The sequence below is a fragment of the Furipterus horrens genome, unplaced genomic scaffold, assembly GCF_987537825.1.
Source record: "Furipterus horrens unplaced genomic scaffold, mFurHor1.1.pri manual_scaffold_6, whole genome shotgun sequence".
Taxonomy (NCBI): Eukaryota; Metazoa; Chordata; class Mammalia; order Chiroptera; family Furipteridae; genus Furipterus; species Furipterus horrens.
This window is the reverse complement of record NW_028327176.1, coordinates 172,812,417-172,825,788: the sequence shown is the minus strand read 5'-3', so window position 1 is coordinate 172,825,788 and position 13,372 is coordinate 172,812,417. Positions and strand designations below refer to the sequence as shown.

Genomic DNA, 13,372 nt, shown 5'->3' with positions numbered 1-13,372 from the left:
TCATCAGACCCACACTAGCTGCTGGCAGAAGACGGGCGAGGTCATAACAGGTGAAAGAATGGCTGCATTCCACCTTTGCTGGAAGTTGGGAGTGAAGTAATAGTTGGGTCAGTTTTATGCTCTTTGGAAGCACGTTCCTTAGATCATGACACTCCTAAATCCACCTGGGAAGGCTGGATGTGTATATCACTATATATTCTTTGAAAACTGCTTCTCAACACCCCACTTTCAGAAGCATAGTTTGCTAACAATCAGGTTTTTTTTTTATCCCAAAGTCTGTAGTCTGTGCAGACTTGCATTTCTGTGGATTTGCTGGAGTTCAGAAGTTTGAGCTGCCACTGAAATATTGACTGTGCAGAGGCGGGGTTTTCTGTCTCCAATGAGGTGCCTTCAGTCCCCGGAAAAGCCTATCATCTTTCACAGGAGTGCTTGCTCTGTAATCCTAGCAATAGCCACGCAGCCCGTTTTATTGTTTGTGGAGTCCTGTGGATCCAGGCGGCTCCCAGCTGGGAAAGGGGGCAAGTGGCTGGTTTAGGATTCTGTGCTGGGCTGTGGCAAGTGAGCTGAACTCTGATTTCGCCTAAGTCACCTGTGCGGATGAACTCTCAACTGGGTGCCTGCGTTGACGCTGAATCTCTTTATCCAGGCTGAGGCGTTCCTTCTGTCTTCCACTGCGGCTGGCTCCCTGCCTTGGCCGGGAAAGATGCCTGGGAGGGGAGTAGGATTACAGGTTGGGATGCTAGGTGCACACCAGAGAGTCGGAGTGCCTTGGTTCTGTTCTTCACAAAGTCCTGACAAGTATTCCTGAAATGAACACCCTGCTTGATTTTTAAAATTGTACTTTTATTTATTTTTATTTTATTTGTGGGAGGATCGTGGCTATCCTCGATCTAGAAACCAAGTACCACAATGTGGCTTGAGTAAAAAAAGAAAAAGGAAATTTTTTTTAACCCCTCATTTTCCTTTTCTTTGTGATTGGGTGCATAAAGCTGTGCCTGACTTTCAACATTGTCTGAATAAGTGGGAAGGAGCAGGCTCGTTAGAAGGACCCGGACCAATTTAAAAATACAAGCTTTTTATTTGCTGGGCTGTCCTTTGTCTATAGCGGATTTTGTTGTGAAAGAAGATGAAAAAGGAAGGCTCTTCAGGTTCCTTCAGACTCAAGTCAAATTCAGGTTCTCTCTCACGTGCTGTAAGTTGGATAAATTTCTCCTCCTTGTCCAGGCAGACAAAGAGGCTGTTTCGCAGTGACGGAGAGCTCTCGGTTTGTGGGCGGCAGGTGGAAGCGGATGATGAAAACTGGACATACCAAACCCAGCCCAGAAAAGGTGACTTGATTCTTTTTTAATTCAAATATTTTTAGAAGTTTGCCATGTAGAATTCTTTGTTTCTAGCACCGATTTCTCTTCATGATCTTTGGCCTCGTTCTGAGTTTTTGGTTGTTTTTGTATTGGAATTCAGCGTCATCCTTATGTTTACATATCTAAAATAAAAGGGCTCTCCCAGCTAGATTCAGCTGGAGATTGTGTCCTTTGGAGAAGGATAAAATCACTGTTATTCGTCCTCAGCACACTCTCTCCCCCCCATCAGATCTGTACGCTCCTGTGACTGGTGAAAAGTTCAATGATAAGCCTCCATCGTAGAGGGACTCTTCTGCTCTTACAACAATCTGGGGTTAGGACATGGAGCTCTTTTGTGAAACAGTGCACTAAGAAAACTTGGGCAATCATGCATAGTCCCCTTGCCTCTTTCTATTGAAGACTGATGAATTATATGAATGCTTGAATTAAACAGGTGTTTGTGTGGCAGCAAGGAGTATTAATACACAGAGGAAGGGCTTGGACAGGAGTTCTTGGATTTCTTTCAAGTTCCTTTTCAGACCAGTGTTGGTCTCTGTTTTCAGAGTTAGCATGTTCTGCCTTTCTTAAAGTGAAGAAAAATATCAACTCTGGTGGGACAGAGGGAAATATTTAAGTATTTCTTAACACACCCCTATTTTATATTTAGAATTTGAGTTCTTCCTCTTAGAATGTTTGCCATAGACTGGATTGTTAAGCTCTAAAATGGTTTCTCCATTCGGTGCTGTGGCAGAGCCCAGCAGGGGAGCGCTATTGAAGTATTACAAAGGGACCTAGTCCAGACATTCCGCATGATTGTGTTTTCTCTGTTTATCACATTTGCCCTGTGCCTAGAGAAGCCTCGCTGGAATCTTTCAGGGACCTGTTCTTTCCCTTCTTTGGAGAAACAAAACTGCTGAACGGTGAGAGAATAAACCAAGTTAAATATGTACAGTAATCATATTCCGTGAACTGAGACTCAAACACAGCCCTTCTTCCTGGATCGTGTGTGCTAAGGCATTTGTTCTTGTCTATTCAACTCTGCTACCAGGGGAACTAGTTAATGCTCTGTGAAGATGACAGTTGTTTATTGTGCCAAGGAGGTGGTCACCAGTGGTCCGCTGAAACTGAGCCTAAAAATGCAGGTTTTCAGTTCAGATGCTGTGTAATTGCCAGGCGTAGACAAGGCATTTGTGCCTTCTATCTGGAGTTGTGTAGTTTAGTAAGTCCATGAACTTTACTTTTCTAAATCAGGCATAAGCTGTGGTTTTGGTAAATGGGTGGGTTGCAGTGTTTGAAGCAAACATGTTTGAAGGGTGGATACAGTAGTGCTGTGGTTGTAAGAGGCTAGTTTTGATTCCTTTTGCCTTTGCCAACGGTTTTTTTTTATTACTTGTTTTGTTTTAAATCAACCACTGTCAAAGTTTTGTTAAAGATTGTATACATGAGTATGTGGCTTTAAGATTTCTATCATACATGCTTTTTCTCAGTTACCATTAATGGGACAGAGACTGTGAATTTGCATGTGTTCATTTTAGTTGAGACGTGAAACAAATATTGTACAGTTGACTTGTGAAAAATAAAGAAGTCATTGTAAAGAACAAGGGTGACTTGTAAAGGGAAGGGAGGACTTGTTTATGAAATAATACAAAAGATTGGGCCCTTTATTCCTTAATGTAATAGGGCACACAGTAGTCTCATGAAGATAAATTGAGGCATGATACAGTGTGTAAATTTATGAGGTTCTTAGAAATTATTGGGCAGGATAACATCATCATTTTGGACATACGGATTTGGGGGACATCCTTAAAAAGCTGCTTATAGATCAACATTCATGGTATTACATTCTATTTTTGCATTTGTCTTGGCAAAGAAAATTGACTCCCAACTTTGACATACTGCCTCAGAGGCGTGTTATAACAGTTGATCTTTATTCCACATAATTCTTTCCTTTGCAGAAACACAGGAATGACATTTGTTTATACTTGCAGATCAAAAGAGGAAAAATCTTTCAGAAAAATCACACAGGATTGGAGTTTTGTCTTTGGAGCATCAAATAAGCTAAAACTCTAGCTAGGACTGGCAGCCAGTGCTCCGTGCCCAATGGCCATATTAGCATTTGATTGAAAATAAATATGCATTGAAGACATTGATCCGATGGGAACTGTATACCATCCTTTTTTTCCTTTATATTTCTCTACCCAGATGACATGCATCTGAATCCACTCTCCTTTCCGCCTACTCCTCAACCCCTGTACCTCATATGAACACTTTTTGATTTACACAGGTTTCTAAACACCTGCTATCCCTCTTCCCCTCCCCAACATACACCACCATCAAGCAGGGACCGCTAGAGGTAGGGCAGTGCAGCTTAACAAGTCAGTCTCCCTGCAGTGGTTGGTCTCCCCATGTGTGGTGTCCCCCACCTCCCCTCTGCTACCCCCACAGCCATGGGACCTTTCTCCCTCCCACCCTCCCAACCAGCAGCTGCGGCACGGCCAGAGTGCTTGTCTGTTCTCTCCCACTGGGTCCAGGTTACATTGCTTTGCACAGTTAGCCCACTGAATCTCTGCTCTCAGTGTGGGCAGTATATTGTGTAAGATGTACAATCATTTTATGAAACAGTTCTTTCAAGTTTTGTTAAAACCAAAGAAGTTCTTTTTATAGTGACTCTCCATGCTGGATGGCTCATCAAAAACATCAGAATAAAGTGTTTAAGGGATTACCCTTATGGATAACTAGTAGTACACAAACCTATAGCTTTACAATTAAATGTTGTCACTTGTGCTCAAGAAGCTAAGGATAAAATTACAGTTCTAGAAACTTCCTTGGTGAAACTTTTTATAAGAATAATATGCTACTCACAGGCATCTTTTCAGTTATACTACTTTTCCTGAGTCTCAACAGTAACTGAAAGATATATACTGATATGTCCAAGCAATTACAAGAAAACACCTGTCCGTCCTTTTTTGTTCCAGCACATGGCAAGTGTCAAAACTCTTACATTGACATTCGTATTCAGGAAGGTAAAAACAAATTGACCAGCAATGACCAGTTCTTACATTTTTAGTGTGACATGATGACCCACTATAATAGCAGATTATGTTTCAACTTCATTAGCCATAAAAATCAAGGGTGTGAATATGTATCCTCTTGAGTATTAAATTTAGTGAGTCATGAGCTCTTTTGTCACATGCCCATGTGGTAAGAAAGCGGAGGTCAGTTGTAGATGAGACAGTCTGTAGCGCTCCGTGTGGAGTTGTGAGAGCCTGTATTGAAGGAACTTGTCCTGAGAACTGTGTGTGGGACACAAAGAAATATGACATACAGACTCTGGAGTAACGGAGTTCATACTTTGATGGAGAAGACATTTAAGGGGGAATTAAAGAAAAAATGCAAGATACTTGTAGAAAACGGTAAAAATTAATGTCTGAGATGAGAAGGATGAGATAAAGATATAATATCTGGAGCATTTTCATGTTTTGCATGGCCCTCTGGCTGTTAGCATTGGTTTAAACAATATTTAAGGAGCTCCTGCTTTGTTTTTAACATTGTGGGAGGTTTTCAAGGGAAACTGGTGACTAATAGTATTTATTCTGTGTTCCCCCTCTCTTTCTCACTTCCCCTTCTCTTGTTAACTAAAACCAGAAGAGGTGGAATAATAATGGAGTATCTTCCCATTGGGCAGAGCATGTTTTGTTCAGCTGGGCAGAGGCATGATTGATGATTGTGGTATGGACAGGTCAGCAAGACTGAGAGGGTAATTGATATGTAAAGCCTCGATTTAAAAAATGCTTTTGCTCTCTTTTTCTGGACTTTATCATATATATTTGTCAATTTACCAAATTTGATTCATTTGAATTTCAGTTCCTTCCCTTCCCATGGACTACAGAAGTGGCCAGAGTGGCCTAACTAGGGATCAAGGGTAATGGATAATCCATATAGGAGGTAATTAATTGTTGAAGGTGGAATTTGGTTATATTTAAAGTAACTTCATTCCAATGTCCTCTCTAATAAAATTGTTGCAGAAAACAGGATCCATGTACATAATCAGATTACCAATGACTCCAGACATTACAATGGAGAAAAATGGCCCGGAAGACCAAACACAGCAAGGTCAAGAGCCTGTTTGTGTTATCATAAAAATCTTTGAAATGATAGAAATTAAGAACACTTTCTTCATAGCATTAAAGGAACCTAAAGAATATTGGTAAATAATGTCAAGGCAGCATCCCAAATTTGAGGGTGAAAGTAGCTAAATAAGTAATATTTATTTTGAGGGTTACTATATAATTGGAAAAATGGCTAAATGGAGTTTATTTCAGTGTTTTAATAAAACAGGCAAGGAGAATATTCTCGTGCAGTGAATGTAATGTTTTCGTGCACTTTTTCTACTGAAGTTGACATTCTGTGAAAGAGACAAACAGTGAGTGTCACTTAATATTTTATCTGGTTCATTGAGACTGCTCTTTTGACCTTTGATTATTTTTTCTTTTGAAGTTGGGAATCTCTGTTGTCTCACTGCCTTGTTTTACTGCAAAAATGATTTCATTTGTTATTAAATTGGTCAAGTTCTATTGAAATGTTTTTTGTAATCTATTATTTACTTATTTTAAAAAGTTTGTGGATTTGTTTTGAGAGTTAGACATACTTAGATTACTAAAATATCATAGAATGATACAAGAAGTAACTTATTGTCAGAGCTTAGTTTTGGAAGTGAGTAACCAGTGTTCTATTCTATTGCAATGTTTATACTAGGTTTTGGAAACATTTTTGAAATTGTTGTTTTCAAAGTTATTTTTAAAAATAATTAAAAAATACCCTATATATTAATTAGGGTTAACTTTCATAAGTCTCTTGTAGCTGGTATAGAATGAGTTACCTTTCCATGTAATTTAAGGCTTTTTGGTTTAACTATCATGTTTTCTATCACATTAAAGTATTTTGAACTACAATATTTTCCTTAAAAAAAAAAGATTTTATTTATTTTTAGAGAGAGGTGAAGGTAGGGAGAAATAAAGGGAGAGAAACATCCATTAGTCGCCTCATGCACACCCCCAACCAGGGACCTGGCCTGCAACCCAGGCATTTTCTCTGACCAGGAATCAAACCGGCGACCTTTCGGTTAGCGGGATGATACCCAACCCACTGAGCCACTTCAGTCAGGGCATGAACTACAATTTCTTCTATGAAATACTTCACTTCAGTCTCGTCAATTTTATTTGCTCAAGGTCTGTTGTGCGTGCACAGGCTTGTCCATGGAACTGTAGTTCAGGCCCCGCTCAAGCTTTTACCTTCTGAATATTCTTCTCTCGCTCTTGTTGTCTTCACTCTTGTCCTCCTTTGAGCTGCCCTTGAGTCTGCTCTGCAATCAAAGCAATCTTCCTAAAATACAAATACTGTAATCGAGTCACTCTTCTGTGGCGCCCCATTGCCTACAGAATGAAGCCCATATCACTTATCATAGCATGAAACTCTGCTCCATTAGACTCCTATCCCCTATCCTTTTTAGCTCTGGAAATAACAAGCGGACTCATTGCTCTTTCACAACTCCAGAACTTTCCATTTCCCATCCCCTGCCTTTCTCATTCCCTGTGACCAGGATGCTCCAGTCCCCTCCTCTGCCTGTTGACTTCCTGTTTAACTTTCTAGACTCCCTGTGAAGCTCTGTGAAGTCTTCCCTAATCCCTAAGGGCAGAGCTGATTACTCCCTTGTCTATGTTATTTCTCTAACTTCTAGATGCCTCAGTCATTGCTTTCATCATACACTGGATTATACTTATTTGTTTACTTGTCTGTGTCTTTAGCTAGACTGTGAACTCTTTTAGGACACAGACCAAATCTTATCTTTTTCATCCCCTAGGGTAAGTGCTCAATAAATTGTTGCTGACTGGGTGAACATAACTCATCTGGGACACTGTTAATAGTGCTGTTTGCACAGGCCAGTGGGACAAACAAATATTCTCTGAATTTGCTTAAAGCATGTGGGTTCTAGGTAATACTTCATGGTTCCTTTGTTAAGTATACTGATGAATGTAGTCTTACAAGTGCTCCCAACTTTGAACTTTTCTGAGTGTAGCAAAAGAGAGTTTGTGGGGACGTCATTTTAAAAAAATTCTCATCCAGGGATGTTTTTTTTCATTGCTTTTAGAAAGAGAGGAAGGGAGGGGGAGAGAGAGAGAGAGAGAGAAACATCGATCGTTGCCTTTTCATACATGCCCCAATCAGGGATGAACCCTCAACCTAGGCATGTGCCCTGACTGGGAATGGGTGGACGCTTCAACCAACTGAGCCAGACCAGCCAGGGAAGACACATAATTCTGGTGGCAGTCTGCTGTTTTCTATTGCTGCACTCAAACTGTGCATGTAGCAAGTACTTTGTAGAAATATTTTATCTTGATTACCATTAGTAAAGTTGACTAAGTGAACAGAAATAAGGATGGGATGGGTGATGAGGCAGCTCAGGGCTGCTGCAGTTTTTTCTTAACTAGTTTCCTGGCTTTCATGTTTGTTTTCCCCCACCCTGCCCCCCGCAGCCCCACTGACAGTCAGGCTAAGCTTGACACAGATGCCACTGTGATCCTGTAACACATTGCACATAAGTCATATTGTGTAACTTAATTGCCTAAAACCCTTCACTGGCTTTCCTTTTCAGGCAGGTTAAATACTAAGGTCTTTACTTCCTTGACCGTATCACCTTGGCTTCCCTCTCACTGCCTTCTATGTCTCTTTGCTGGTTTTAGAACATGCCCAGCAACTCGACCTTCCCCCTGCCTAGAATCCCAGATCTGCTCATGGTTCCCTCCCTGTCTCACTTCTCTCAGATCCTCGCTCAAACGTCATCTCAGTGATCCTGTTTAAAATGGTCATTTCTTGTCCTCATCCCGACCTTTCTATCCCTGTCTTATTTTTCCCCAAAGCACAATACTATTTACATATATATTGTAGTATATACTTCATATAGTGTATACATTATGTATTTATTTTCGGTACTGCCTGTCTCTTCAAACTAGAATTTCACGTTCAAGACAGGAGAGGTTTTTTTGTATGCTTCCATAACCGGCCCATAGTAGACGTTCAACAAATTTCAGTGGAAAGAGAGTACAAAGGATGCAAAGAGCACTAGGTCGGGACATCTGGATGTTTTACTTCTGTCATTGGCTAATTGTGTTATCTGGAACAAGTCACATAATCTGTTTAAGCTCTAGTTTTACTTTTAATTCCCGACTCATCATACATATGGGTCGCAGGTGCAGATTATTTATTGAATAAATGAGTGTATGTTTTATAGATACTCCATCATCCTACACATTGTTTCTGGTTGTATTTAATGGAACTGTCTGTGGGGATGGCAGTCTCTTCCCTTTCCAATGGAGCAAATGACGTCTTCATCAGAGTATAGAATATACTATTCTGTAGAATTTTCAGTATAGAAATCTGTGCTCTTAGGCAACCCAAGTAGAAGCTATTATTTCTTTTACTTACTTTTTTTATATGAAATACTGAAATGATTAGAGTACCAATCTGAAAGTCATGTCTAAGTCAGTGAACCCACCCATGAATATTAACAGTAGCTAGCACTTAATGAATACTTGCTATGGCTAGACATGATTAATAACACATTACAGGAATTAACTCATTGAACAAATATTGTCTGGGTGCCATAATTATTCAGTAAAAATAATAGCTGGTTTGATAAGTAAGGAAGGGTTAGGTCATCAGGGAGAACTAAAAACTGGGTGGAGAAACTGAGGTGGGATGAGACAGGGAACCCAGTGTCACACTGCAGGAAGGGAAATGACATTGAGAGCATGAAGGGCATTTTAGGGTCTTGCACTCAGCAACTTCTGGTTTCAGAGCAAATGTTCTGCTTTAAGACTGTTGGGGTATGCGCTTCATATCTCACATCACTTCAGGTTTTTTTCCCCCTTTGACATCTAGCTTGTGTCTTATCTGGTGTCTAGCACTTTGCAGAGAGGAGGTAAATATTTGTTGTGTGAACACACGGTCAGGGTGATGTTGAAGGAAAGCTGCTGTGATCGTGGCTCACAGAATGGGTTGGCGCATCAAGGACTAGGACCTTGATAGGCCATGGTTGTAGAGGAGACACCAAGAGCTGGGCAAAGTGATTATACAGGCACATGGAAAAGAAGTTACGAAATTTTCTTGTTAGGCTATCTTTATTAAGGGAAGTCACAGGTTTTAATAATTACTTGTTCCCGTGGCAATAGCATCTGTAATTTTCAAAGATATAGTTATATTTTTTCTAGCTTTATGAAATGTGGGTAGCCTTAACCTTGCGTTTCTAAATTCCTAATTAAAGATGGTGATCCCTGTCTTAATAAATGTGATTGGAAAACTTATGCACAGTCAACATACATCTTATTTATATGAGATGTGTGATGTGAGGCTGGGGGAGCCAGGAGCTGGTTGCATTGATGTCTGTCTGTCATCTTCCCCTCTTTAGCCCTTACAGAACCTCTTCTCTGTACCTTTAAGTTCAGCATCACAGAGTGTTCTGTTATTTATGACTGACATTTGATGACCGACTAGTCATCAGAGACATTAAACCAGCAGTTATTTCTTTAGTTCTTGCTAGAACCCATCACTCTGCTGGAAGCATCATATTTAGAGTATTTAAACATGTAGGATACATGGTGAGCGCTTGTCTACCTGAGCAGTTGTCTGAGACAATCTACCTGGGGGGCACGGTTTATTAGCTGGGGCTCCCAGCTGTCGCTTTCCCCTACTCGTACCACCATTTACTAGATTCATTCCCAGGTTCCAGGTGCATGTCGCGGGTTCTTTTGTTCTGAGAGCTCCTAATGTTCAGTAGACTTTATATAAAACAACACCTTGAGAAAGCCTCCTGCAGGAGCAAGCCTCCCTGTAATGCAGGGTGAAAATGGCTTAAATTGGGAGTGACCCGGCACAGAGTGGCTTCCCTAGAGCAGGCACTCATTAAGGGTGGCAGATTGGAGGGTCACCACCCTGCCATTTTCACGGCCTCCTATTTTAGAAAAAAGCTATGTTAAAGGCAGTAATGAATGGAAGATAATGGAGGAAGGTGGCAATAAACTGGAGCAAGAGGGGAAGATAAGTCACACGGGGAGAAGAGGTAATGAATCTCCACACCTCTCTAGCCTGCCCTCCCTTTGGGAACAGTTTTCTGATCCTGTCTCCTAAATCAGTAAAGTTATGGTAGTCTCCTGGGGGTCAAGTTCCTGAATATGCTGCTTCCACAACTAACTGTGCACTTATAATAATTTAGGTCTGTTTGTTTTTAAGACATAGCTAAATAAAGTTTCTGTACATGGTTGGAAAAGGCGTGGGGCAAGGATAAAAACTGATTTATTAACTGGTTAAAATAATTTTAGTGGTACAAATAAACTGTCATATTTGGGTTCCATATATGTTTATCTTTCTCTAAGAAAAGTCCATTTTTAAGTGAAAGCCACAAGCAGTTGAGATTTTAATGAACTGTATCACCTGATTTTTGTCTTTTGAGTAAACTTGAAAAGAGAGAGTGAGAATAAATATATTTTATTGTTGGTACAGTTCCCTTGCCTGTATTCCCGAAGGTTCTCTTTCACTTTGTAATTCTAAACGCCTCAGCTAAAGTAGAAACTGGTTATCTGGTGTTTCTGGATTACATTTGGAGATAAACCAGAATTCTTACCTGAACAGGTGTGTATTGCTTAAGTCTGGATTCGTTTGGGATTCTTTTACAAAGCATACAAAAGACAATTTGTGAATTTCTCTTCGTGGGTGGTTGTGGCTGGTACTTGGCATGGTTGCTGTGGTTATCTTGACTGGTAGTTATTTATTTACGTAATTTTTCGCCAATAGAAAGTACATAGAGTGCTTTGACTTCCTGGAAAAAGAACTTTGGTGCTTACTTTAATTTTATTGCAGAGTTAATCAACACACTCGATTCCTACTATAACAAGATCTTTTAACTACTTTCTTTCCTTGCTAGTTTTCTAAGTCCAATTTTTTTGTCCTTATCTATGAATGCCTGAGTATCGTTCTGTTGAGACACCTCATTGCATTTGTGTTGTTCTTGTGTGCTCTTGATGCTTTATGAAGCTGGGGAGGTTGGGATTTCTCTTCTACAACATTCCTTTGGATCGTCAGACCCTGATTACATCCTGCACACTGGGCTATGTGGGAGTTTGATACAGTCATCTGTGTTCTTACGTTACTGTAGCCAGGGGGAGATTATGTAACTGACTTTTGAAGATTATGTTTCAACTCTAATAAAGATTTGAACAAAAATCCAATTAGTAAAATTTCCTCTGGTTTCTGAGAAAGTTGAGATAGGTTTCTCTATAACAAATGCTTATTTGGAATGAGAGAAGGAATCTTTTAGAATGGATCAATAGTATGAATCTTTTGGGTTTTACAGTGCCCAAGAAGTTTAATTGTATTTGGTTTGTTTAAGCCAGTGACTTTTGAAAGTTTGCCTGGGTCCAGATTAATGAATACACTACATTTGTTCCTAGCCCGCACAGTGCACGTATGTGTGCATGCGCACACACACACACACACACACACACACATGCTCTCTCTCTCTCTCCTATACATATATACACACATATGCATACACAATAAGTCCTTATTTAACATTGTTGATAGATTCTTGGAAACTGCGACTTGAAGCGAAACAAGGTAAGAAAAGCAATTTTACCACAGGCTAATTGACATAAACAAGAGTTAAGTACTGTTAGCATTTCTGTTCAGAAAAATGCATCACCAAACTGCTAAATAAAGACTTAAAACTCTTCTAATATTAAACATTGAAATGGGAGCACTATATACATTTAGGAAATACAGATGAAAATAAGGAAGGGAATGGTTTTCTAACCTGCTGATTCCAGGTTAGGGTCATGGGGCTTGGAGCCAATCCCAGCAGCTCACGGAGCAAGGCCAGCGCTGAGCTGGGATGCCCTTCCAGTGGAGGGCACACTCAAACACACACACGCGCACACACACACACACACACACACACTCCCTCACTCAGGCTGGCATAAGGTTGACACTCCATCCAGTTCACTTCATGTGCTGCACACTGTTGGGATGTGGGGGAAACGAGTACCGGAGAAAACCCACACAGACATGGGGAGGACCAGGGGGAACATGCAAACTTCACACAGACAGTGGCCCTGGCTGTTTCTCCTCAATGTTATAATGAAATGACATTGAATGAAATGAGGTTATTTGAGGACCTGCTGCATATAAAAAAAACAAAAGCTTTGTGAAAATACCTTTACCGCAGGTCTACATGTGACACTTTTTTTTTTCTTCTTTTTAATTGTATTAGCCAGAAAAGATTCTTGTGACCCAAACTCCCTGTTAAGTCACAGCTTTCAGTTGGTAAAATGGTGCTTTCCGTAGATGTTACGTCTTTTGGTAGTGTTTTACTGTGCTGGGTTACCAGCCGGCTTCTTCGCAATATTTAGAGTTACAGAACAGATGACCTTTCTGTGGATAGTCCCCTGTCATGTCAATGTTGCAGAAATGCCTCACACACCAGAAATATCTTGAGAGGCAATGTGGATTAGTGGTGCATCTCAGAGAGTCATCCGATCTGAAAACTGAGGACAATGAGCACCTAAGCATTTATGTACCATGTCAGTCCTTGTCCAGGTTTCCTTCTGCGCTCCTAGCCCAGGACCGTGCTGATGGAGAAAGGGAAATGCTGGGACATCAGCAGGCAGGACTGAGTGACCTGCAGCATGTGCCTTGCCCCTGCTGGAGCACCGTGGCGCGGGTCCTCGCTAATGCACTTGGTGGACTACTCGCACCTGCTAACCAGCCCAAGGGAAAGCTCGTGAATAGCATTGTCTGTTGAATTTCTGCCTAATTCTGGAGATTTCTCCGTCATTATACTTACTAATCTACTGTTTATTTCCCAAAGGAGAAAGATTAGTTGCGAAGATCAGTCCATTTAACTTTACTTTCACATTGTTGGAATGATTGGTTAGAGATACTTTTCTAAATTGCGATCATATTACTTCATAGAAAATGTCAGA

At 40.6% G+C, this 13,372-nt stretch overlaps 1 protein-coding gene across 3 annotated transcripts in view; it reads left to right on the top strand.

Moving 5' to 3' along the window:
- Positions 1 to 13,372, top strand: part of NHSL1 (NHS like 1) — a 216,397-nt gene that overhangs the window by 88,947 nt on the left and 114,078 nt on the right. For 2 of the 3 annotated variants that reach the window (XM_090279910.1, XM_090279909.1), the window contains exon 1: positions 489 to 1,328. The exons of the other annotated variant lie outside the window; for it this stretch is intronic. In XM_090279910.1, the coding sequence (XP_090136036.1) occupies positions 1,127 to 1,328 (202 nt within the window). In that variant the 5' untranslated portion in view covers positions 489 to 1,126. Of the gene's footprint in view, positions 1 to 488; positions 1,329 to 13,372 lie in introns of those variants that run through there. 3 annotated transcript variants of the gene reach the window in all.